The sequence below is a fragment of the Centrocercus urophasianus genome, unplaced genomic scaffold (genome assembly GCF_019232065.1).
Source record: "Centrocercus urophasianus isolate 14NV4802_14NV808 unplaced genomic scaffold, USGS_Curo_1.0 seq_14, whole genome shotgun sequence".
In the NCBI taxonomy this organism is placed as follows: domain Eukaryota; kingdom Metazoa; phylum Chordata; class Aves; order Galliformes; family Phasianidae; genus Centrocercus; species Centrocercus urophasianus.
The window spans coordinates 29,530,194-29,557,977 of NW_024884586.1; the positions used below are offsets into that span (position 1 = coordinate 29,530,194).

Below are 27,784 nucleotides of genomic sequence, written 5' to 3' on the forward strand. Positions count from 1 at the left end.
TGTGTGAATATCACATACAAGTACACAAAGATTTTCATATAAACACATAGTGCTTGTGCCAGTAGAAAATTCATTTTTGTAAAACAGAAGAAATTAAGGAAATACATAGTTATTGTAGTATCAGCAATGAAAATATAGATAATGTTTTAAAATCCAAATTAACAGCCTCCTTGGAAATCAGAGCTCACACCTGCACACTAGTTGCAGTCAAAATGGGACTCTATCAATTCCTAGAGTTTTTACCCAACACATTACAATTGTTGCTGCAGAGGAGTGTATCTTTAACAGTGCACATATCTGGAAGAAATACTATCTGCTTCCTAATAAGATAGAGTAAGAAAGAAACTGAAATTGGCAGTTCCAGCTAATCTCGATTGCAACTTTCCTTACACCAATCTATCCTCCTATTTTTCTGCTTGAAGATGGAAAGAAAAAGCAGCTTTTCAGCACTAGGTGGGAGACATGTATGCTAAAATACATGCACATTCTGGCAGTACACAATAGAGTACAATTTTCAACATAGAGTTCGTGATACTTCTTTGGGTAATAGAGGCAGGTGAGAAGTGGAAAAAAAAAATAGAACATATCTTATTTACAAAAATGTACTAAGTTCTATTTGTATGCAGCCTTCCCAATGCAATTTTGTTTTTTTATTCATTGAGACAAAGGCATAATATAACAGTCAGCCTTACACTTCACTGATTTCTACCCAATAGCTGGAGTACAAGAAAAAAAAAAGACAATATTATCTGTAACATTTCATACAAGCAAATCCTAAATGTCTTTATCTATTTGCTGAAAGAAAATTATCCAAAGAAAACTACTGTGAAGAATTCTAGCTAATCATCCTGTGTGGCCAAATACAACATTACAGAAAATTGTGAATCTGTAAAGACAGATGATTTGGAAAACCAAACCAAATCACAGCACCTCAGAATCCAATACTGTGTATATACACATAATATTTTTATATATTAATAAAATCAGGCATTCTGTAAAGCATATTAGATGATACCATATACTTCATACATTTTTTTTTCATGGGAACTAAATTACATCATTATCATGGCTGGCCATACAACATCCAGAACTGAAATCAAGAATTTAAGAAGAAAGATGTAAATGGCAAGTCAAACTAAAACTTCCTCCTTTTCTTCCCTTACTAATGACAAAATCTTCAGATTAGCTGTACTCTCTGGTAGACAGAAGTTGTATTACTGCTTACCAAATAATTACAAAAGCAAGATATTCCTCATTTTATTTTTTATGATAGTAAACATTGGCACAGCACTAACTTCTAACAGTTCCAGAATGAATTGGAAAATAGCATGATATTTTACATAACTCCAAATATTCATTCTTAATCTCTTCCCCTCTCCCTCCAACCCCAAGTATTTTTACTTTCAAAAAAATTAACTGTTTTGCAGAATTTGAAAGCAGAAGGTTTAAAAAAGTGATAAAGGGGGTGCAGAAATTAGCAGAGGTGGCACTACCTGAAAGCTCATCAGAAAGGGGAGTGAGAACAATATCAGGCAAGAAGGGTTTGGAAGTATGGATCAGAACAGGAGCACTTTTAGCACTGCGTATATAGGCCGATGGCAGAGCACATTCACCAATGGATCGGCTTCTCATGGCTTTAAAAAGGAAAAGAAAGAAGTGGGGAAGGAAAAAAGAAGAGTGACTATAATGAAAGGCTTGTGTCACAGAAAAAGCAGCAACAGAGAAAACAAAGATAAAAAGGAAGAAAATTTAAAAATTAAAACATTTCAGCACGGCAGATATTGGCAGAGCTGTAAGAAAGAAAAAAATCAGTGGACACATAAGACATTTTGAGTTTTTAATTTTTATGTAAAGCAGTAACAATGCCTTTATTATGACTATTACAGAGATTTTGCATTCGAAAACCAAAAAACTAATTAACAGTTTTTTCCTACTGCATCAAGGGTTGAAAAATCAAAGTTAAATCCACTCCACAAGCACTCAGAAATTTAGATTTTTTAAAAGAAAAACAACTTATTCTACATTTATATTTTTCTACTTTCCTTTGGATTACTCAAGACAAGTATATCTAAATTTTACCTGAACCTTAGTCTTTAATTCAAGATTCTCAGAAAGAGATTCAAAAACGCGAAAAGAAAATAAGCAACTGTATGTGGAGAAACTTCCAATACAATACAGCATGTTTGTGCATTAAAAATTAAGATATTGAAATGAAATTGTTTGTCAACATAAAGTGCTACATTCTTATTTTTCTAGATATCGAATAAATCTTGCTAACTAATCCTAATTAACCGTTTTTGTATCTGCCCTTCTGCCAACAGTCCCTATAGAAAGAAAACTTAAATAAGAATTGTAGTAACAGGATCAAAATTATACATATAGCTTTTCCAATAGATCTGAAGTGAAAATTTATTACACTTGTTTTTATTTGTCAGAGTAAGATATCGCAAGAACTGATACTGCATTCAATCTCAAAGTATAGCAAAAGTTCTTCAGAAAGTAATATTAATAGTTTCAAGCAGTTTCCTTTTCACATAGTTGCAAATTTGAGAACTTATGCTAAAGTTGTTGTTGATTAGCTTATTTTAAGGAAAATTCAGTGCATCTTAAACACTGTCAGCACAGTATTTAGGTAGTCTTTGAACTTTTCTTTGCATAATTTCAAAACAATATGGAATATACCCTCTGAAATTTCAGTGCTTCTGATCTGTACGGAAATCATAAGAACAGAATGGAGTGCAGAAAAACTTGAGCACATCACACTTATAAATCAGGTTAGAGAACTTCCCTAACACAGCAACAAGAAGATAACTTGAGCAGGCCAACATACATGGAGCAGAAAACACATTTGACAAACGCAGCAACCTTAAGCAGAATCTTAACATCAGTTTGGAAAAAAAAATTCAGAAAGATGAATGTTTTAAGAATGAAGCCATTCACTTAAGCTCATAAGACAGAAAGCAACTTTTAAAAACAAACAAACAAACAAACAACTACCTGTACAGTTGTAACTTCTCTTTAAGAGATACAGCATTAAAACTCAGAATACAGCAATAGTTAGCTGTATTCATCATTATGCATTTTTAAATGAATCTAGGAAAGGGAAAAAAATATCAAGTTACTTAGAGAAAACAGACCAAACTTTTGAGATTGGATACCATGTTGAATGCAAATCATTAAAAAGAAGTGTTCCCTATAATTTGACTGAATCTTTCCCACCATTTTATGTTGATTCTAGTAAGAGGGGACAGGGCTTCTCATTGACTGTTTGGAAGAAGGAAATTTTAGAGATACTTGAAAGGAAAATTATACTGAGATGCTGTAAAATGTGATCTCCCTGAATATTTATTTTAAATAAGATGTGTTGTATCAATTAATTAGCTGAGTAGAAGCAGATTTGAGACCAGAATGTGAACTAGGTATTTGTTGCTTTAAAACCTTCCACTATTGTCTACAGAAAAAATGCAGAGGAATGGAATCCTAAATTCTTTCTGTCCTGATATTTTTATTGGACTACAATCTGCTGCCTAGACTACAAATTCCATACCTCGGCCTAAAAAGATTTTTCAACCCATATGCATATCACATTTAAAGGCCCTTTACTAAAAATTACTTTACATAAGTTCAGGCTAAAAATGTACACACTGCATATCAGAAAAGCTGTGATTTTTGTTTGAGTACACCACATACACACAAACTTGGTGCAGCCATAGATGTGCGCTGGCATGAGGATGGCTCGAAAAATAAAGGTTTGCAGACGTACACAAAATGTGTACAACAAAAAACAGACGAAAAAGAAACCCCACCTTTCTCTTACCATAAAATATTCAACATGCACATCTCCCCTACTCAGATATCAAGAGTATATTACTCACAATCACAGGAAATATACTATATGTCAGTTAACATGCAACACACCCAAGATCTGTCTCAGTTCCAGGTTTTGCTTGTGGCATTACTATTAAATTGAAGGAGACAATCTGACCAGCAAAGTGCTATACAGAAAATTTCACTTACTGTCACTATCAGCCAGTTTTTTTTAACATGCACCCCTGTTTTAACTGGTACAAGCTAGAAAGCACCTTAACAGGACTCTTAGCAGACCTGAGACAATAAGAAAGGCATATGCTTTTGTAGTATATGCTTCATCAACAGCTTAAAACCTGAAGAGTTTGGGACTCTAGAGATGGCAACTTTGACAGGGCTTTTAATCTTTTAAAATTATCCTACCAATACTGAGATGCTTGTCCACAAGTGGTGTACTACAAAATAAATAGATCTGAAATTTTAACTGGTTATAACAGTACAGACTTGGCTTATTAATATCAAATATGTAAGTAGACAAGGAACCAAATGCAGGAAGCTAAAGTACAGTGAAACTAAAATTAGATTAGTTTGCTACTTATGAGGTCAGTACATAGCTTGATTAGATAAACTCAATGATTTTAGGGCTAACATCATATGAATAGTCATCTTTCAAATAGAAGCAAAACAAAACCTTTATAAAACTGATCAAGTGGCATAACCTTCTTACAGAACATCTGAAATAACAATATGAGAGGGAAAAATTTCAGCATGAGCTTTACCTTGTTAAGACAATTAAGACTTAAAGAGAAAAACATTGCAACAGTCAATCACAGACTATTTACAGAGAAGCAGAAATTACATTTAAAGTATTTGTGATCTGTAAGGAAAACTGCTGAGTCAAGCTAGAGCTGTCAGTATGAAATAAAGGAAAAGCTGTGTAGCATCTGAATACAGGAAATACACATTTTTGGAGTAGTGTTTACAACTAATCAGCTCTGCCACCCAAATAGAAGACTTCAGAAGCTACCAGTAAACAAAATGTAAAAATGGAGTAAGAAAATTTCTTTAAATGTTCAAATAGAAAACGTTGGCAAAATAATCTGTGATTACAAAAAACATCTTTTTTTGTGACAAAATAACGTTAATTTCTGAAAAGCGAACATAACTGAATGTATATTCAACTATTAATACGCATTCCTGCTTCCTAAATTGTCAGATTGTACCTGCTCCCAAGAAGTATCAGTGAAGAAAAATGCATCATGACTGAAGCAACTACTATTACAGAGACAATGAAAAAGCATAAGATAGTCCTTTAAATGTTATTTTAAATGAAAAAGCAAAGAGAGTATAACCTTCTTTCACATAATGGATAGCACTGAGATCCGCAAGATGAAATAAGAGAACAAAGAAATTAGAAGTCCAGTTCAATAAGACATTGTGCTCAAATCATACAGATGTAAATGAGTCTTCTTTTGAGTGATCCACCCAGAGCACTGTCTAGCATTACTCATTTCTAACTAAAGAGTATCTGCAAGTAATGAAATTGCGAAGTCACTTCAGAAACAGCGAACTGCACACATTTGCACCGATCTATCATTAACACAAGATTCTGGGTATAGTAAAAGAAAACAGATTTTATGAACAATGCAGATACGTATGTATTTCTTGCACTTTTTTTTCCTGCAGTTGGAAAATATTCAACCTATTTTGTGCACTATTTAGGAAAACACAGACTTAAAGAGCCACCTATCCGTAGCAATGCTCAAACCATTCCAGCTTTTCCAGCATTTCTTTTTCACACACTTACAACTGCATTATTTTTCTAATGTAGGCTAAGCATGCAATCAACTTATTCAAAATTAAACCATATCCGCGTTACTTTCATTTACAGTAACTGCAATTGTAGTAACAACAAGCTATTCAGCTGCCCTCAAAACATGCAAGACTGCACAATTTACACTTACATCTTCAACTAGTTATTTAAGAAAGTATACTTCTCTGGAAAAAAATTAACCCTGTAGCTACAAAGTCAATTATTAATTCCTTTTCCCTTTTCAAATGTCACTTATATCAGCACTTACAGATACATACCAACAGTTTTCTGTCGTACTATGCTTCTTGCCTTTTCAGTTCCTGGAGATCCAGTGGTTGTAGCACTCCGTTGTCTCATTGGCGCCTGTCCAGGCTGATCACGGCTCCAGCCTCTAGAAAAGGACTTATCCACTGAAGACTTGGGGAATTCATGCCCAACTCCTACAAAAACAGAATTGCAAATTTATACACTTCTATGCTAGCATCACCAGAGAGTTGTGCTCTTTCAGACAGATTTAAAGTTGGATAGAATAAATTACTGGAGCTAGCATAATGTTAAAAGCTAAAACAGCAAATTACTATTTATAAGTATCTCTAAGCCCACTCAGCATTAACTGAGGGATCCTGCAACTGTTTTAGAAGCACTGGTGCTATTATGCTATTGTGATTTTCTTTTCTGATCAAACGAGCCCAAAATCACAGAAAAAGTGGTTTTGAAAAGATTGTAGGCAAGATGTGTAATTACAGAATTTTTTCATTCAACATTTGCTGTTTCTATTAGACAAAACACGCAAAATCATACATTACGTACCATTAACACTCTAATTGCTAGTCAAATCATAACTGTGACTTGAGGAAAATGGAATAAAGATTATAAAATATTTTAACACCAAAGAAGTAACTAAGTAAAAGAGATGGTGGACTCAAAGAACATGTCTTCAAAAATTCACACACACACACAAAAAGAAAACAGTGTAAGAAGATTAAGAAAAGATACAACAAAATCAGAATTGAGATTTATATCAATTAAATACAGCTCATAAGCGGAGCCTTCCAAAAACCGTAAAGAAAAAAAAAAATCCCAGTCAACTGAACAAACATTTGCAGTGTATTCCCTTACCCACACTGAACTGACACAAATTGTGATCACAATTAAATCATTAAAGGGCATCTCCTTGGAAGCTGTGTCTTCATAATGCACATTTGTAATTATTAACAAATGAGCAGGTCCAAACAAATTGGGCATAATATTTAAGTGATTAATTATTTCCCAAATCTACTAGAGCTAGTTCTGCAACCCACAGTTAACAATGGAAGCTTTCTCTGGAATTTTGCTACTGAAAGTTAGCATAAACTCTTCTCAAGTGGCTCTGTATGGGTGATGCAGACAGTTCAAAATATTTTTAAAAACTATATTCAAAATAGCAATACACAGTCTTATCCAACATCATACTTGTTTTTTAAACTGTCTTACGGTCAAAAGAAAAAAATCTATACAGTACAGGCAAACAAAAATTTATGGTCTGGAACAAACTCTCAAGGTCAACTGAAGAAAAAAGTAAGTTTGTTCAGCTGTCATGTAGCAGAAGAATAAAATGAAAGTGTGAAATGTCTGTGCCCAAGATGAGGAATGAGACGTGAAATGTCTTTACTACAAACAGCTTATAGCAACATTCTCTTTAAAATAGGGCACTGATTATTTCTCACTCAGTAAGTAAGTAGTGAGTACCTTCCCTTGGGTTTGAATAAAGAACCACATCAATCAGAATACAGAGAGATTAAAAAGTAGATTAAAACCATACTTTTTCTCCATCCTTATTACTCATCTTACATGTAATTCTGCCTCTTGCTATTAGATCTCAAAGCTCTTTTTAAAGAAGATCAGTATTATTCCCCTTGTTTTACAGATGACTAAAGCAAGGCAGAAATCATTTCTCATGGTGACATGCAGATATTCAGTTTCTAACCTGGGAATAGAATCCAGGTTTTGCCGATGTCAATTCAGCACTCTATGCAAAAGGACAGATTTCCTGTCTCAACGGTACCAATATCAATAAGTAGCTACCTCTCTCCCTATGTTTTGTCCCACACGTTTTTTTCTACATCATAGAGGAATCAGCTTAAAAATTGATACCATTAATATGGCACTAGCATACTTTCACCTCAACAGTCAGTCACTTTGACAAAACCAATCTTCACCATGATTTTGCAGTGAGTTACTGCTCCAAAACTACATTCATCTAACATTTCACCTTTATTCAACATTTGGAAGATTTCAGGATCAATGTTCCAGTTGCGTTTGCAGTAGCTACTTTCTACCCACTTAATTGTCACCAGACATGTAATCTTCACTAATTTCAAGGCACTACAATTGCAGACTCAGCTATTTAATTGTTTTGATAACAGTAGAAAGGTATAACCCATGGCAGCATAAAATTTTTTGTTTAATTCTACACACCTTCAAGAATTAAATTCTTATGAGCCTATTTGCTGGACTGCACATTTGTGGTAGCATTTTGTGCTGGTTATAAAAAGCAGCTTTATCTTATAGAAACTAGGTTATTTTAGGTGATAGAGAGGCCTAACTGTATCCTGAAAACACTGGACTAGAGTTCTGATGATCTAACATCTCATTAGTTCTGCTCAGATTCTTACGATGCCCATACAGTGTTGTCTTACCTTTGCCTTTGTGTTTTTTCTGTTTCTGCTCACTTAACTTATCCAATGGCAGGTCACTGAGGTCCAGACTGTACAGGTTTCTGGCTAACACTTTAGTTAGGGTCTCCATTGTCAGTGACCACTCAGTGGCCAGCTCTTCCCAGTATGTCAGTGATGACATGACAGACAGTAAGTCATCCCAAAGTTCTCGAGAGATGTACACATTTAGATTTGCTTTGATCCAAGCTACTATAAGAGTCTAAGAGTAAAATGAGAAATGTTGACTTATTAACAAAAGATGACAATAATCAAACATTACTGCTTAAAAAAAAGTATCTAACTGCCATTACTTCTGTGTTCATTTCCTCACCATTACTTACAGACTTCTCATGAATAATCAATTAACATGTGCTTTTGATTTAAATACAGGAGCAACTGATTTAACTTCTGTAAGATCTTACCATATTTTACAAGTTTTGACAGACAGTTTAAAGACTATTCTCAATTAGTTCTCATCACATTTGAAACTCTACTGTCTTTTTCCCCTTCTAAAGAATCTGAGGACATTATAGATTTATAGAGAAGGCATCATAACAACAGTTTGCAAATATGAAGTTTGAAATCATCTATTACAGCTTATAGAAAGGAATACAAAAATCAGTTCAATAGGCATAGATAGCACAGAAGACTGGTGCTGACCTGAGCTAAAATTTTAGTCTGCAACAGAATTGGAATAAAATTACCAGTTAACTAATGAAGTGCATTTATTTTTAATTTCACTTGAGAACTATTATTAGAATGCCATTAACTTTAGACATTATGAGATACAGCCAGATGCTTAACCCATGCCATTCACATTATCTGGACAATCAATGACTTAAGATGACAAATCAGTCAACAGTAGTTGACGTGTCTTGGTTAAAATTAAACTGAATTAACTAAATTGAGTTTATGGTTTAATTGCCTGGAAAAGAGGTCCCGCAAGTCTTCCTGCTAAAGTGGAGTTTTTTCTTCCTTGATACTGCAAGAAAGTTTGGGGTGGTGTTTTCAGCACAGATTCAGTAACTCTGAGCAACACAAGTAGCATTTGTTCCCTGCAAAGCAATGTTAAATTTAAAGTCAGTACTTTGTTATATTTCTGTATATACCAAGATACCTCTAAAGATAATATCTGAGCTTGATTTTCTCAAATACACTGCAAAGAGCCTAACTTGATTATTGTAGAAGAAATTAATGAAATCGTAAGATAATGGTCTTTTTTTCTGTATAAATGACAGGTTTGGGCAATGTAACATTATCATAAATAAAGCTTCATTTGTTATTTTGTGTGACACAGAATCTCTGTCATCACAGTCTAGAGTCACTTCTTTAAAATGATACTGAGAAAGAAAATAGCAACTCAGTGGGATCTGTTTTCTGTTGCTTTTCCTAATTCCCCATTGGTGATTACTTGTTTCCTCACAAGGGGAGACGAATTTTACGTGATGTACAGGGTACTTACCCAGGAGATACTAGTGAGAGACTGAATGCAAGTCAAGTTAAAATGGAATAAATCAGCCATTTGACATCCCCTTGTTACTGCCTCCTTGCAATAGAGAATGGTGGCAATATATTACCTCATTAGAGACAGTTATTTAAAAGAGAGGAGGAAATAATGTAGATGACTTGTAAGAGGGTCCCTTGCTCCTGCTATGCAACTTAAACGCTGGAATGGAACAACACTGTTAAACAGTAAGTGGACTCTTGCACAAACTTCTTCATTTGCAATTAATTTCAGCTTTAGAGCAACCCACATCTCATTATAATAATTATCCAGACTTTACTGAGTATTTTTGTCTATTTTCAAATCAGACTGTGAAGCTTCATACATGACTTCATACTTAGGACTCTCATACACTGGAAAAAATTCTTGCAAAAAACCAAGCCATCACTAGCTACTTAATAGTAGTCAATTTCTTATTTCTTTTTTCTTTTTTCTAGTCCATAGCTTATTTCTTTTTTCATTGAGGCTGAGCCGTCTCAAACTAGCTAGCAATGACTATTGGTTTTAGCAGAGGAGCTCACCAATTTCTCTATGGAAAGTTGCTGGAGATTGTTAAAGTTCATGCATTTACTGATTTAGAGAATCTGACTGACACAGTCACTACCATCCTATTGTGTTTACTGCCAAGAACACTTTCACATTTATCTTATGAAATAATAATTTAAGATAAAAACAACAGCATTTTACCAGGTCTTCTTGTCCATAGTAACTTGAACTACCATGTGACGGTAGATATTAAGAATCCGTTTACACATATCAGTATGTTCATCCAACAGAGTTTTAATTTCATTTGCAGGCTCAAGAAAGAATATGTTTGAAGAATTTATTATAAAAACCTGCAGGTTAAAAAAAAAAAAAAAAGTGTAATGAGCTTGAAGCACTCTGATATTTTCAACAATTCTGCTAATAGTAATCGAGAAAGACAAAATTCATGATTAACAAAATTGGCTGCATATACACATTCAGAAGTATATATTCAAATACATGTAAGTTTGATTTGATAATAAAACAAGATATTAATTTTAATGGTTTTTTTTTTCCTATAAAAACATTAATATATCTTTGTTCTCCTAGATACGTGGTACAGTAAATTACTCAATCAGATTGTTTAATATAATGGACAAAATGTGTCAGTAAAGAAGTCTACTGCTTCTTTAAGCATAAAAGCTCCCCTGCAAGCCAGTAACGGACTGGTATAACACATGCTAAACTACTTGAAATAGTCCCATATAAACAGTAAATGCTACCATGATTAACTGCTGTCAAGATTGACTGTTCACAAATACCACTTCCTAGATATTTACATTAGGAAGCTTGCCAAAATACATACTGGAGTTAACAGAATTCAAGTCTGTATGCTCAGAGCTAAAAGGATATAATTCTCATAATATGCAGAAGTAAATGAAAAACAGTCAATGACATTAAGAATTGCTTTGACTATGTTTTGCTCCTTGTGCAGTGGAATGATATTATGTGAGCATTAAGCACCAACAAGATAAAAAAACAGGTATATATATTATTAGGCCTTAAATATCTGTTTTAACTTTTTTTCCAGGTTGGTTTTGTTTGGTTTTTTTTTTGTTTTTTTTTTTTTTCTTTTTCTTTTTCTTTTTAAATCAACTTGGGTTAAGATATTGAGGAGGTTGGGCCCAAATACATTTGTATTTTTCACAGAAGCCGATAATTACTGGCTAAAACACTAATTGTTAAGATGGAAAATAATTCTGTCCTCTCAAGTGCTCTTTAGTGTATTATTGCTTAACACAACAACATTCTTGGGATGAAAAATGGTAGTAATGTATATTTACAAAAAGAAAAAAAAAGTCTAGCAAAGACTTTTGCAGCTCAGACACTTTCTGGTGATCCAGCCTTCTTAAGGCTGAATGATTCAACGTTTTTAAAAGTCAATGACAGTTTTGCACTGATGTCAATGGACAGTGAATTAAGGCTTTCAGAATGAAAGTCTCTAAGGGCCTAGAAATAAGCCTAGAAACAGGAAGAAAATTCAATAGACAAGTCTTTGATAACTGATTCAGAAAAGGCAAACATGGTTCCAGGTCTGGAAACCTCTCAAATTCAGACACTGTACTGAGGCAGTATGCCTCGAGTCTGGCATCTTATAAATCTTTGAAGCTAAACAAGATATTTGCTGTTTGAATGATCCTTTGTCTAAAAAACATCAATATGGAGGACCTCCCAACCATTCACAGATACGTAAACTTAAATATTAATTCAAATTGAGAGAGACACTTCTTTCTTCCCTTAGAAGCATTTCATACATATTCTACATATTGCATGCATACTTACATATGCAAAGATTAAGAAGGTTAAATTGTTATGTTTGAATATAAAATTTGTTTAAAGTTACAAAGTTTATTTTTATATTTAACAGCATTATAGGAAATCCTTTTTTAGGAAATCCTTCAAGCTGCAGAAATCTTAATTAAGATGGTCATTTATGTTGTAATTGGAAACAACAGAGTAGCAATGGATGTTTTGTTTAGAATCAATTTTCTTCCAGATAGAAGAATATTATGAAGGTTGAAGTAATGCACACACTTCTGTGAGTTTGTACATGTACATATTATACATAAAATGCACATATTTTACATGCTCATAAATGCATTTCAAAAACCCTAAAAACTCCTGATTATATTTAAAATAATTAGAAAAACTGAGAGATGCTTTGAAAGAGCATGGGAATCCTTTGTAGGAATACTTTATTCCATTCTTTACGTGCTGACATCATGAGTTTTACTTTTAAGATGAAAATTAAATATCAAGCCTATTTCATACCTGTAATACTGACTGCATTCCAGCTCGTACATTTTGCTCTTCCGTATCAATCTCAGATAGTTTATGCAAAGTCTCTTGGTAACAGCCATTTCTTGCCCAGTTTGAGTTCCTAACATGACTGCAGTTCATAGCTTTTTCCTGAAAAATATTTTGCCCTTAAAGTTCACATTGATTTTTTGACAGGTATTTTTGTTTTACAGTAAAGAAAAATTATGCAATAATAAATAGTAGACAGAACTTTAATACGTATCTTAAAGATAACATCATGTTTTAAAAGGTTTGTAGGAATTATTTTCAAGTACCTGGTTAAATACTTGCTATTTTCATCACTCACTTATTTGTATATAACTTGTATTCAGCTGAAAGCTTGTATATTTTATTATTATACAAACCATATCTTGAAACCAGATTATAAAACTATGTTTTTTTAAAATTGAACTAAACACATTAAAAAATTACAGATAATAGAGCAAACTGGTACCTCACATACACACTGTTTAATTATCATTGCTTCATTCCCCCAACAGATGCTTCAACATTAAGCCAACCACATATAATCTGTTGAATAAGCCCACTTGGTCTCAGCCTCTGCCCACTATGCAAAAGGTGCAGAAAGAGCAGTCAACAATATTTTACCTCTTCTCTTTCTTTTGCTTTCTCTGATGAATTGCGGTCTACAACATTTTCATCACAATCTACAGTTGCACACTGCATTACTTCTTCAGATTCTTTCATAAATAAAGGCTTATCTTCTTGCTGAATCCATTCCTGATATACCTTTACCACTTTCCTCATGGCAGCTGCTTCGCATATTGGCAACAGAAATGCCTGGGAGTAGAAAAAGAAACCAATAAAACCCAGTTACAATACTTGAAAAATGGCTAAAAAGGCATGGCTTCAAGCTATATCTAGAGCTGAACATTTTTAGGTACAAAGTGCATAAAGTAAAGAAGCATCAGGATAAACTTCAAACTCACTTAAGCACTGCTTTATAATAGGTAAGCTCTAAGGGATAAGAGAAAATAAAGTACAACCATTGAAGGATCTTGACTAGGAAATTTCTCACAAGCCTAAACGTTTGCTCACTTTCTCCATCTGTAATGTGAGAGTGTGCAGACAGATGATAAAGAAAATGCTTTATCAAGAAAACTTGAAAGCTTCTCTGCAAAAAAGATAGACACGAGAATCTACACAGGTGGATCTATTCAGTGTCTGGACTGCTGAAATTAAAGCCTAAATACTCATCAAAAGCATGCAAAACAAATGGTAGAAGTTTCTTCTACAATACCTTCCATTTAAAGCACTTGGAAGAGTAGCATTAAATCAGTTCTAAACTGCTAATGAAAATGGAAGCAACATTCATTACTCATAGTCATTTATCTTACTTTTACCTAAAAGAGATTCAGAGTAGTAGCCTTAAAACTAACGATTCACTGAAAAGACTTCAGAATTATTGTTTTAAAAAATCATGTTTTTGAGTCAGTGTGACGGCTGATTTCTGCCCTCTCCAGGACGTTTTATGTAACTGCTGTGCCTGTAATGAATAGTCAGAGATCAGGAACTGTTAATATTAGTCAGGCTTCAAGTAACTGCATTTATCAAAGACTATAATGACCAAGTAGTATTAAAAAAAACAAACAGATAAACTACACTAGCACATAGTTTTATGGAGTCTGTAGTGTGAATGTTGAAAACTCACTGACCATGCCTTCAAGGCATACCCACATGACAAAATCAAAATATTCTCTCTCCAGAAATGGATGTGTCATATGAATATCACACTAAAAATAAGTGTGGGGAAAAAAAAAAAAAGAAGGGAAGAGTTCTAATAGTTCTGTTAATTTAGAATCTCTGTTCCATGTCTCAGACTGTCAACCCTGGAGTTTCCACAAGGTAACTGCTGTTTTCTTCATTAACGTGTCCAAACTCTTCAACACATTGGATATTGTTAAGCTTCTGACATTCACCTCATTTAAGAACATCAATTTTAACCAGAAATACTGGAGTTTTTTAATGTTTGGTTTCCTGTTCTTTAAAGAAATCTATTTGCATTTCAACAGAAAGCTAGAAATTTTTCTTTAGTATTATCAGCAAAAACCTTTTCACCTTTAAGTCTTTATGCCATAGGGCATAAAGAAAGTCTACCTTCCATTAATTGTCTTGGTTTGAACTCAAAGCTATGTATCTTCGTATTACAAAGAAAGACTTGATATTCTGGTATATATTCTTAGTTTAAATTTGTTCAGTAAAATTTCCAGCTGTAAAAACCTATCTTGAGTATGTTCAGCTTATGTGTCTGGTTGCAGTAGAGTTACAAGCAGAATCTGTTACCTTCTGTAGCCATCTGTCTCACTTTTCTGGTGAATACTGACAAGGTAAGGTCATTTCACTGCTGCTAAAACAGATCTGCAGAACAGCTGCAGACTTCTAAAGCAGGCTTATATTTAAGTTTGGTTGTGAGTTATAACAGCTATGGGGCTAAAGAGATAAAACATTCCTATCAAATTGTAAATTCCAAGCTAAATTCTCTCAAGCTGGTTATAAAAGAAATAGAATTAGAAAAAGGAGGGTCCAGACACATTCTACACAAGAAGTAAAGATTCTGAAGTATCTTCTAATTTCAAAAGCATTTTAAAGGCAAAATGACAAAAAAATGTACATTTTAATAATGTTCTGGTTAGCAAATACACTCGAAAAAATATGACATAATGATCACTTCTAGTGTAATTTTATTGCTCTTGTATTCGAAGGAAGATTTTTTTACCTGTCGAAAAATCTCAGTTAGAAAATTAACATTACTTCTTTTAGAAGAAAAGACTTTGCGGACGATTTCAATATCAGTTAAATGTTCTTCATCAATACTGCAGAGGCTAGAAGAACTTGGTTCTCTCTCTGTTAGAGTACTTGTATTAGAATGCGATTGTTCTGGCTCTGCATTTCTATCCTGCTTGTCAGTATTGTCATTTTTGCTGTCTTCTCTTGAAGCCATGCTAGCAGCTGCTCTCTGAAAGAAAAATTAAGAGAGTATCTCATAGCACATTTTAGTAATACAATTTGAATGACACAATTTAAATCACACAGAAGTACTCTTTAAAACAGTACAGAGAATTCACGAAAAAGAACAAATATAAAATTTACAGTACTCCAAAGCTTTACTTGTTTAAAACACAAATATTTAGCAGATTTAAAAAAAAAAAAAAAAAGAAAAAGGACCATAGTGACTTCTTCTAAACTGAATTCATAAGCAGAAGATTTTTTTAGAAATTTTCTTTTTTAATTCTGCATTAATTATAATGATCAAAAGATTGTATGCTGCTGGCAATACTAGTAAGTGAAAAACATAAAAACAAGAAAATGTTGTTTATTTAGCTTTACCTGAATATTCTTTGGCACATTTTCACCTTCAATCCCAGGAATATGAGGTCCTGTATGGGGTTTTGGCTCAAGCCAGAAAGACACCAACCACCGAATGACAATAACACGAGCCTTAATAAAAGGTTCCTTTGTGCAATATATTGCCTCATTGGTTTCAGCATCTTTCTTAACCATTACGTAGTGTGGCTTTGGTCTCATCTGTGGTATATCTGTAAGGAAAAACAACATTTAAAAATACATCAAAGAGAAAGCTCTGTTCAACTGAAGCCACTCTGTGATTCTGTATGTAAGAAATCTTAAAACTATGACCAATACACATGAACGTTCAGAGATGCTGTTTCTTCACATTCACCACTGAACATCACATTCCAAGCTGTGCTGAAATGGCCACAATATAGATAGTTCCAAAACTAGACAATAAGGATTCAAAAGGCTGTAATTTTATCCTGGAGTGAAAACGTATTTATAATCCAACAAACAGTAACAAGCTTTTACTGTTCTAAAACATTTAACTTTCATCTGGAAGGTATTTGTTGTATGGCTTACAGCCTTGTTTAAATTTTAAAAACTTCTACATCCTTTTCATGCTTTCAGCCTTATTTTTAATTTACGTGCTATATTTACATTTAAAGAGAAACCTTGGTAAACTCATCCAAGAGTATAACTACTTCACACTTGCATTGAAAAGCACAATGAGCTTTAAATAGGAAAATAACCATTAACTAGACCAAAATGCATCCTATACAAGAAAATAATGCTCATATATAATGACAGTGTTGTCATTTTAAAAAAAACTTTTTAAGAAGTGTTTATAGCTAAGTTACAAAGCAACAACTTACCTGTGACTCATACCAAATTTACAGACATTTAAGAGCCTTATAAGCCTACTCCCTACTACCAAATTTACTAGGTGAACAAATACAGTTCAGATGTAGTTCAGAAGCAATGCGTCGTCATATTTTCTAACGAATCCCCAGAAATATTTGTTTGTCTGTAGCAAGCCATAGTTAAGCAATATAGTTAGCAATAAAGGTCAACAGTTGTTTACTGATGCTGACCCTAACATTTGATCATGGCTGTTATAGGAGAGCCTTAACTCCAAATTATATTTTATAAGCAGCTGCAGTAAAAGTGGACTGTTGGTCCTGGAATAGGTGAAAGATGAATAATACAACACGGAGAACACTTTAAGTCTCACAGCTCCATCTAAGACCATATTTCTATTACATAATTTTGCTGGACTTTGCTGCCAGAGCAAGGGCACATGCACCTTCATATGACTTAGTTGAAAGCTGATTCTAGAAGTACTAACTCCCCCACTAGCTTGTAAGGAATGCAATGAATGATGCCCCATGGGATTACAGTTCTGCTCTGAAGGAACTTTGATTAACTCAGGGTTTATAACCTAAAATTCCCATGTTCAGCACAGTGACTCAGAATATTTTATATCTCCTCGCTCTCAACTCTTGCAGTGACAAAGATGCTGGCAGTGCAATTGGAATCATGAATCTAATTGGAAAACAAAAAAAGAAAAAAGAAAGGTAGTACCGTTTCTTGCTAACTCGTCTTAGATGCTATCTACAACTACAGTAAAATGTTACAAAAATCTAAAAATGTGTTTGGGGGGTGCAGGAAGGGAGAACAGTTTGTTTGTTTTTAAATGGTGCATAACATACCCTCCTGCAAGCACATGTATCAACAGCCCAGTTAAATTCCAGATATATATATATATAGTTAGCTCAACACTGCAAAATGTGATGTCTAGTTTCACAACCCAATACTGCTATATAAAAATCAACAGTCAAAAGCGACTACAAGACTTCTGGATGTGAATGGCATTTCGGTGGGAGTAGTGTGCCAAGTTTATTTCCAGTTCTTCAGTGTAGAAAAGCAAGTAGAAGATCTGCTCTAATACAGAGTCAATGAAAATGCAGCTAAGGACTGAAGACATCAGGTGCCGTCAGAGCACATCTTACTGCTGGTATTTCAGTATAACAGTTTTATCTGGAGATACCATGCAATCCCAAACCATGCCCAGAAGAGAGAAAACAGAAAATGATGATCCTACTCAGATAAGGAGAGAGATGCACTGGAAACTTAAGATGCATTCCATAGTTTTACAATCTTTAGTTGGCAGTTCAAAAATACTAGTACTAGGATTCAAAGATGTAAAGTAGCCACGTTCGAAAATGTAAAGTTGTTCCCCATCTGTGTCTTCCTAATGTTAGGCCAACAACTTTTCAGGGATACAGTATTACTTCTTTTGGGCTATATATGGTGCCATTAATCCAGGAAGAATAAATGTAGACAGCAGCAATGTAATAATTGCCTAGATAATAGCTGATTATCTTACGATAGAAATATAAACTTTCAGATGTTTGAAGTTTACAGCCACCCTATGACAAAGGTTTCCCTGTTAATATTACAAATACACAAGACAACACCCAGCACCAGCACTGAGAATATCCGAGTCAATGCATCTGTTTCCTTCCAAGAGACATGCACAAAACCAGTGATAATCTCAACACAACACTGCTTAACTGAGGAATGTTTACAAAACGTACTTTAAAATTTAATCCAGTACTTTCAATGGAAGCATTATTTTTAGAGGAAACTGCATTACTCTTGTACCATCCATGTAAGAATAACTTGCAAATGCACAGAACACTTTTAAACAGCTTAGAAATTTTTATTTAGTGCAAGTACAGAAAAGTATACCATTTTCATTTTGCAGAAAGCAGCAACTTAAGAAAAACATCTAAAAAAATTATACATCTTAAACTGCAGCATGTGTTACTGCACAGCCTGTGAAAAAATGATGTGCCTGGTAGTGCAAGGCAGAAAAATCAGTCCTCTGACATGTACTGCATTCAGTAGAAGGTGAAGGCTACAATCCTAGCTATGCATTAACAGCACTTGGACAGTTGTTTCACCCCTTTCAAAAAAAAAAAACAGTACACAAGCTCTAAACACATCTTTGCAGTGCACTGTCTCCTCTAATTTCACAGCATCTTCCCAGAAAAGCCTCTCTCTAGGTATTCTTAACTATATCATGTAATGCAGCTGTTTCTCAAATGCATTCTCCATCAATTGTTTCTTGTGTTTTCACACTTCTGCCAGTCTTCAAAGTATTTGCGAGGGCTTCATGGAAGGGCATAGACCTAAAACCGGAGCAAATCAGAAGCTTACTAAATTGACTAAAATAACACAAGAAAATATTCCTTTCCCCACGTTTTCATTTTTCCTTTATTTTGTTTAGTTTTTCCCTCAACTCTGGGAACGTAGTGTGAACTTATGCAAGGAGGACAAGTTTTATATGGAACAGACAATGAAAAGACCAGGGAAAAATAGATATAATGGTGGTCCTTACAGTTTTGACCATGCTTGGTCATGCATGTCAAACATGACAGTTTAAGGCAGTAAGGAGCACAGAGAACTATGGGACAGACTACTTTCTGGTTTACTTGTAAACAAATAAGCTCTTCTAAATGGCTTGGAAACGCAACAGATAGGTAGCATGGAAGTAAAAATGACCCTGAAATCCATACTCCAGAGAACATCTTACAGAATATGAATAGATGTCAAAAGACATTTGAAACAATTCTACTCTTGTACTGCACTGCTCTTCTAAGCCTGAGAGACTCCAAGGATTTCAGAGGAGGCATGTTAGCTTCTCGTAACTGAATATGCATTACTGTAACTGATACACATCTGAAAATATTGCTTAAGAAAATCATTACTCAATTACCATCTTCAATAAATGACTAACGCTTGCTTAGTAAAACTACTGTTTCCACTTGTAACCTCATGATTTTTTCTAAATTAAACATAAAGCTAGTAGGACAAAAGCAAGTTTTTAATCAGCATGCTCAGTGTCCAAGCTTTTGCTGTTTTCTGCCTAAACGACTTGTTAATTTTGTTCAGAACTGGCAAGTAGAAGATGGTTTTCAATTAGAGTGAGGGGAGGAATGCCAGAGAAGAATTTCAGAAAGGAAAAATCTCTATTCCGCTTACCAGTGTTTCTGTTGTCTCTGCTACTGTACTCTTCCTCAGACTGCTTCTGACTTTGCACAACTTAAGGCATTGACAGTAGTTTTGGAGATCTGTGTTAATTTTTTTCTTCTTTCCCACTGTCCTAAGCCGTGCAAGTTTCCTGTTTATGGTTCACAGGAAAAGAAAGAACTACAGTAGTACTTCCTTGGAAGAGTCAATCAAGACCTCCATAGAAAGAAATAAGGTTTCCACATTTCTTCTTCCAAGACCTCAAAGAAGCAGCACTTGCAGCTATTTCATCAATGAAGCTCTTCAGTATCTTCACACAATTCTTGTTCCACAATTGCTTATGACTGGATTTATACTGTTCCTCTTCTCCTGTGTGAGAAGGTCCACTGTTTGTAGGAACACCCGTCCCAGATTTTAAACACACATCTCTGCAGAAAGCCATAATCCACACATAGACTAGTAGCAAGAAAGACCTTTTAGGCATCCTTTTCCCATAGCTTGATTTTAGAATATGGAATTATGGCTGGAGAGATTACTATTAATCCTTATGAGATGCTGCATCAACAGCCAAAAGAAGTGGTGCTGCATACATATTATTCAAGCAATGAAATGTACCTAAAAGCCTGAGTAGATCATAGTGCTTTGTTTGTTGTGTGGGTGAATATAAACCTGAGGTAGCAAAGTCAGGATACGCAAACAACATTCCAGTTAAGAATGAGCTAAAAACTTCTAAACAAAATTCTGGTTGGGTTTGCTAAGTAAACACCTAGAATTCCAGATTTATATAGAAAGATGCATTTTAGCAAGGTCTTTTTTAAAGATTGTTAAAACCTACCTTCCTCCTCCTAATGCAAGCTCATGACGAAAATACAGTTGATATAAAAATATAGCTAACTTCGCCCTGATTGAACTCTTGAACAAGCACAGTATGATCCCATATGTTTATTTATCTGTACATATTCTGTATGGATAAAATCAGCATTCCCAAAGAGCAGAACTTCTCTTGTCTTAACATAATTAATTTACCTTCTGAGCATAACAACAGAGGTCACATAAAGAATTGTTTTACATTTAGTTTACCTGAATTGTGTTAATATGTTAAGATTGACAGAAATTAATAAAGGGATCAAGTGCTTCCACAGATAATTGAAAGCCATGAAACAGAAGCCATGTTTCCTTTCATAAGAAATACTGAGCATGAAGAACATTCTCCTTAGTATACCTTAAGCAAGAAACTGCTTTGCCACGTTCTTTGTTAGAGGAAATATAACGATCATTTACTTTATCAGTTGTATAGACTTACCAAGTATAGGGTTATATAAGCTGGTCTCCTTACAGATATTTGGGAAGATAGAAGGTAAGTAATATTTCTTAAAATTTGAGAATAAAAATGAAAATCCCTTTTCCTGGTTTTCTTTGTTCTTCCATTCCAAACTCTTAACCTTAAAAACAAGAAAATATTTTAAATTAAGTAAATCTAGAAGAGAAAGATGACAGATGAAATTGTCTCTTTATACATTATTTCCCTGAAACAATATCATTTTTATATACATTTGCAATATAGAGTGCTAACTGTTTTTTTCCCTTTCCACTGGACAAATAGATGTTAGTTACTTCATGTTTATTTGCTTGAAAGCTACAGAACATACCTGAATTACTATGTATTTCAGAAGTGCTTCCAAGAAATAGCTTGTTAAGTCTTCTTGTCCTTTATCCCCAGATTGAGGTGGAACAAGTGGAGTGATTTCCTCTATAGTCACTTGAGCTATCAAAGAATATTAATAATGATTTTTTAAAAAAATCAGATCTACATTTATATGACTTCCATATAAACACCTACCAGGTCATGAAGGTAGAAATGTACTGCTACAAACAGAGAGGTACAGGCAAAACAAAGTAAACACACATTAATGAAATTCAGTAAGCTTTAGCTAATAAATCAACATACAAATAATTTCTTATGTTACTAAAAATACAGAGAAGAATTAAATTCTCTTTATGCACCTTGAAATTTATCTGCTAAGACCAAATTTTTCTGAAGGACATAAGCAATATTTCTAAATTTATGCAAATGATGAAGAGCATAGTGTTTGTGTTTCACAAACGCCAACACTTCATTTACATCTACATTTTCTTCATTTAGCAATTCATCAGTTACATCAAATAAAGATTTAGTTTTATACATCCTTTGCCTCTAAAGCGAAACTAGATAGGTGCTATTTTTCTCTTGGTCCTGCAGTAAGATGCTTGCATTTAACTCTTTGTACTCTGCAATTCTATGCTGCCAAGACAGTTGGATTTTTTCCTTCTTTCTTGTGTCTGCATACGAGATAACTTCAAAACACGGCTTAAAGTAACTTATATCTCCAGAGATAACCTGTCAAGAAATTCAGCAGCTGGAGTCAGCTTTCTTTCTGTAAATTTAACTACCAACCAACAAGACACTGTTTCCTCTATAAATGATGCTTGTGTCAGCTCTACAGCATTAGGTGGAGGTGGGGAGAAAGGCAACAACACTTTCTGCTCAGAGGAATAAAGTGCTTAGCTTCTCATTCATATCTGTGTGAATACACAGTTTGCAAGCAAAATATACAGTTTGCAAGCAACACCACTCAATTCCAATTCATGGATAAACCTGAATTCCTACAAAAGGTATATGCATTGAATCACAAAGTAAGAATTTTCCCCAAAGCTACAATTAGCTGATATTTACTGCTGGAGTGAACAGCTGAAGATAAATTTGCCATGAAAACGATCATAAGAAAAAGTTATCTCTACACTCTATCAATTAGGAAGATATGAAATTTTTAAAGCTATGATCATTATCACATCAATTATGTGGAAAAAAAAAAAAAAAGAGTAATTTTACCAAATCACTTACTTTCTTGAACATTGAGAGGAGGGTTAATGAGATTATCTAGTGTTCGGGGACCATATTCAGATTGTGGTGATGAAAATCCCGGAATTAAGCAAGAAAACATCCATAGTTGTTCTTTACTACAGTTATTCTGAAGTGCTTGCAGCCACAGCAGAAAGAGACGCACACCCTCTCGACGTATCTGAAATGAGAAAACAGAACAAGGGAACAAGTTAACTTGGACCAAAACAATTCTGTACATCCTGGAGGGAGGAGGAGAAAGACAGGGATGGAAAAGATGAGAACAGACGGCGTAATCCCCAGCAAAGACAAGCTAGCAGTGTACAGGCCCTGTTGAATTGCAAGCCCAATATGATCTCTTTTACAGTGCTTTCCCTGAAAGAAGAGGAAGAAGACAATACACACCTACTCACTTGCTTGAATAGTGTGAGATACCATCTGAATTTTTAAGAAAATAAGTAATATCGTAAGATCTGGAAATATGTTCGTGAATTGTAGGAGCAGAGCGAGCTTTTTGCTGTAGCAGGACTCACAGAATCACATAATTGTGGGAGGTGGAAGGGACCTCATGAGATCATCTACCCCAATCCCCATGCTAAAGCAAGTTTCCTTAAGTAGTGTTCAGGCAGGTTTTGAGTATTTCCAGAGAAGCAGACTCCACAACCTCTCTGGGCAACTTGTTCTACTGCTGCCATCCTCAAAGTAAATAACTTTCTTCTCATATTCACATGGAACCTCCTGCATTCTGGTTTTTGCCTGCTGTTCCTCGTCTGTCACTGGGCAGCACTGAAAAGAGCCTGGCCTGTCCTTGTGACATCCACCCTTTAGATATTTATACTTCTTCTACCCTTTTTCATTCCTTCTTCAAGTAATGAAGTAGAGTCCCAGAATAGTCTTCTCCTGGCTCTTACATTGGAGGACTTCAGGACCAAAAAGCCTGAAGATGGTTCACAGAGAAGTGGCACAGCTGCTTACTGCTGTACCAAAACCACGTGGTCAACCACTGTTATTTTACTACCTACTAGAGAATTACCAAGGTCAACGACACTAAGACAATCAAAACCTCAGCAACGAACTGATATTCAGTTATTTGCGCACATTCTTAAAATAGCTACCCTATTACTACTGTCAAAGTTCCACTGAAATTAAGATCTTGATTAGAAGTGATTACTTCATGACACTTAAGTCATGACCTGATTCTCACTACTATAATTTTTCCACAAAAATTCACTTTTATGTTCTTATTTTAAAGTAATTAAGACAAAATTAAATAATATGCAACTTTTTCCAATACCTTTAATGAATTTCCAGTATGAAGAAGCTTCTTTAAAATCAACCCTGAAAAGAAAAAAATAATTTTTTTTCTTAATTTCTTTGTTAAGGACAATGTCAGAGTTCTCGGTCAGACTTGCTAGCATCTTTTAAACAAGTCCTTGGCAACCTCCATTTTAATCTTGGTGAGCTTGTTACCTTCAGGCAACTCTCTCAATGCCAGAAGGAAAAAAAAAGATCACCTCTCACAGCTTCCTTGTAACACAGATCATCTTTCCTAAAGGACTTCTGGGGAGGTATACACTGAACACAAATGATTCTCACATCATTAATACAAGTAAAATCAGAGTTACCCATTTACAAATATAGATCTTCCTCAATTTTTTCCACCTATTACTGTATTGGAAAAATTGGAAAATTAGTTTACAGTGCTGCTGTCCACTTGCCTTTGCTCTTTCTCAGCCACCATTACATTTCTGAATTCTCACGTAGAAGAGTATCTAATTATGTTGTTGGGTTTTGTTGTTTCATTTCTCTCCGCTCCCATCTATTTTTTCCTTTCCTTACCTTAATAACGTTTCAAGACCTTATACCCTGCTATGGCACTCAAAGTTTCATGAAATCAGTAGCACAAACTCCTAACAGCTACTGATAAAAAAATAAAGGTTAAAAAAAAAAACAGCAAAAAAAAAAAAAACCAAAACAACAGATAAGCAACTTACCAATACTATGAAATTGCCATCTCTGATGAATCCTTTCTGGAAGGAGTTGCAATATTTTCTACAAAAAAAACAAAAACAAAAAACAACCCATCGATCTATGCTGTAGATATTGTATTCACTAAAGACTTAAAAGCGCTCTCACAAAGGCCATAGATCAGAAACTGAAAGGTTACTTTAGGAAATTTCCATATTACTTTCCCTGAAAACATTACTGTCCTTTCCATAGAATCCCATTCCGAAAGCTAAAAAGCCCAAAGGCTCTAACACACTGTGTGGCACATCCACATTTCAGATTTCAGATGTCGCTGCAGTTTATCTAGCTTCACTGACTCTTTGCTGGATATTACTATTTACAGCACAGGGAATGAAGTGGGATGAGCATCTGACTCAGTTGCTCTCATTCACAACAGTTGCATTAGGCTTCCAAAGCACAGCTCACCTAATAGCCTTTTCGCAACAACCAATGAACAAATCAAACAGCTCTTTTCAGATTCACTCTCTCCTATACAGCTAAACCTATGCTTTCAAGCAGCAATATACCTCACAATCAAACAAGAAACCCAACAACAAAAAACCTCCTGAATCTGTGTTCATCCACATAATCAGCATCCAGCTACTTTCTATTTAAAATAACCTTAAAAAGAAAAATCCTGATTACATATTCAGAAATTTTGATCAAAACAAAAAAAGACAAAAACTTGACATTAAGTTATTTTTAAACTATGATCTCTCATCAGAACCAGTCTGATTTAATTCAGATAGGTTCTAAGTCATCTTAAGTAAGTGAAGCAATGATATTGTGAAATGCTACTTTGAAAACCAAAATATAAAAGAAATCTATGTAAACTGGTTCTGCAGCTGTAATAACCATCACCACAAAAACTTGGGAACATACACATAAAATGTTTCTTCCAGTTATGATGCCTTCCTGTAAAAATTCAAGTCAACTATAAGCAAAAGGAAAAGGGAATGCAGTTCAGCATAAAGCATATTTGTAGGGGACTGAAGGATAGCTACTGTTACTATTCAACAGAACTTAATTCAAAGCCAAGAATTTACTAAGGAATACTGAAGTTATCTTACCTCAAAAATAAAAAGAATAGAATCTAATTCTTCTCTCTGAGACTTGTGACCTAGATGCAATTAAGAAGATACCAAAGCAGAATTTAAGCAATGCTGAAGATTCTTAGATGCACAAAACAAAACATGCACTTCTACAATCAGTAATTATCTTGTAATCCTTCTGCAAATAAAAAGGATGTTTTCTTTTGTTATAGTTTATAACAGCTACATTTCATATAACTTTCTATTATGACAACAGCAGCTGGCAGAGATTAAGTTGCACACCATCTTATGAAGTAAAGCTTCCAATGATTCCACAGCACACAAAAAGCCTAACATCTGAAGAATTCCCATTTTTCAAAATTGCAAAACCAGTTATTAGAGAATAAACTCTACTTCCTCAATCCCCACTCAGGTGTATCTAATTACTCCACCTTTATTCGCCATGTTAGTGTTTATGCATATTTCTGCATCCCTACTACATGTGATCACAGAAGCACATATACAAAAAAAATAATTCTATTTGAAACACTCACCTTTTTGTTTCAGACCTACTTCAATAGTCACAAAGTTTTCAAAGAACACATAATATATATGTGAGAAATGTAGATCAAAAAACTGTTTGAGATCAATCGATTCTGCATTCTCTGAAAAACAAAACAGAAGATTTTTATTTTCTCAAATACTCAGTCACCCCCAGTATACCATTATCCTGCAGTCAGAAACGGAGAATTAAAATAAAAAATAATTATTGGTAAACAAGTTCTTGAAGTTTCCATTCTTTTAAAGTAAAGCTAATGAAATTAAATACCCGGTGCCCACCAAAATTTAAAACAGGAAGCAGCATCTCCTTTCACATATGCTTGTGCGGCAGCAGCATCTGCAAACCCCAGCAGGGAATCAGAATTCCATGAAGGCTAGCCATATATAGATTAAACTTGGTTTAACTGATAATTCACTAGATACAAATCTACCCTACTGCTCCCATTCTGTACAACAGAAAGACCATCTCTGTCATCCACGGCTATCAGCAGCAACTACCAGACACAGCTAAGCTTAATGGGAGGACAGTAAGCAAAGTCCACCTCTGCTCTTTAGAGAAACAAGCAAGTGGCGGAGGAAGCAAGTGGCAGCTCTTGATTCCTACTGTTGCTCCCCCTCCTTCCTACCAAGCTTCAGACTTGCCCGCCTCATTCATTGCCCCAGGCTCCTTTGATTGTGGCGTGTCTGGAGATGAGATGCTGCTAACTGATATCTCTGAGGCTACACTTGGGGTGAGGGTAGGTGTGTGCTTTCCTCCCTTCCCCTGTGTAAACAGGAAAGTTTATGAGCTCTCTTCCAAAATCCCCCCAGACAATTTTGTGCAAATCTTCCTTCAAAACAATATGAAGATTCATCTAGTTTAGGTTTAAACTAGTTGGTATAATTATTTTAAATATCAATAAATACACTGAAGAAAAGGCACTCCCTGCTCAGACGTTTAACAAAAGATCAGAAAAATTAAGTGCACAGAAGAATAGTCAGGAAGCATGTGGCAACAGAAAGGCAGATTTTTAAAAGGAAAAATGCTTTCTCTTTGAAATAGTGATGTGGAGCAACAACAATAGAACAATAGAGAGTGAACAGAATGGAAATAAAGCAAATCAAAATGTATGCAGATGTTTTATAGCCATTAAGATTTACCAGTTCTACACACTAAGGCAGCATTACTAACTGTTGCTCTTCTAAGTACCTTTCTAATTTTCTATGGAATGTTCTTAAAACCCTTTTCAAATGACATCAATCTTCATCTGCATGACAGGATATATAAACCCCGCGGCGGGGGGGGGGGGGGGGGGGGGGGGGGGGGGGGGGGGG

General features: G+C 34.7%; 1 protein-coding gene across 7 annotated transcripts in view; it reads right to left on the minus strand.

The window, feature by feature from the left end:
* RALGAPA1 (Ral GTPase activating protein catalytic subunit alpha 1) overlaps window positions 1-27,784 on the minus strand; it is a 113,267-nt gene that overhangs the window by 74,555 nt on the left and 10,928 nt on the right. For all 7 annotated transcript variants that reach the window (XR_006168152.1, XM_042814610.1, XM_042814612.1 and 4 more), the window contains exons 2-16: window positions 26,464-26,574; window positions 25,949-25,998; window positions 24,866-24,923; window positions 24,166-24,209; window positions 22,875-23,052; window positions 21,643-21,758; window positions 21,297-21,435; window positions 15,992-16,200; window positions 15,381-15,620; window positions 13,253-13,444; window positions 12,617-12,754; window positions 10,508-10,656; window positions 9,242-9,371; window positions 8,299-8,536; window positions 5,899-6,060 (exon numbers count right to left, since the gene is read on the minus strand). Coding sequence is in view for 6 of the 7 variants with exons in the window: in XM_042814610.1 (XP_042670544.1) it covers window positions 5,899-6,060; window positions 8,299-8,536; window positions 9,242-9,371; window positions 10,508-10,656; window positions 12,617-12,754; window positions 13,253-13,444; window positions 15,381-15,620; window positions 15,992-16,200; window positions 21,297-21,435; window positions 21,643-21,758; window positions 22,875-23,052; window positions 24,166-24,209; window positions 24,866-24,923; window positions 25,949-25,998; window positions 26,464-26,574 (2,154 nt within the window). In the remaining variant the exon portion in view is untranslated. The remainder of the gene's footprint in view (window positions 1-5,898; window positions 6,061-8,298; window positions 8,537-9,241; window positions 9,372-10,507; window positions 10,657-12,616; window positions 12,755-13,252; window positions 13,445-15,380; window positions 15,621-15,991; window positions 16,201-21,296; window positions 21,436-21,642; window positions 21,759-22,874; window positions 23,053-24,165; window positions 24,210-24,865; window positions 24,924-25,948; window positions 25,999-26,463; window positions 26,575-27,784) is intronic.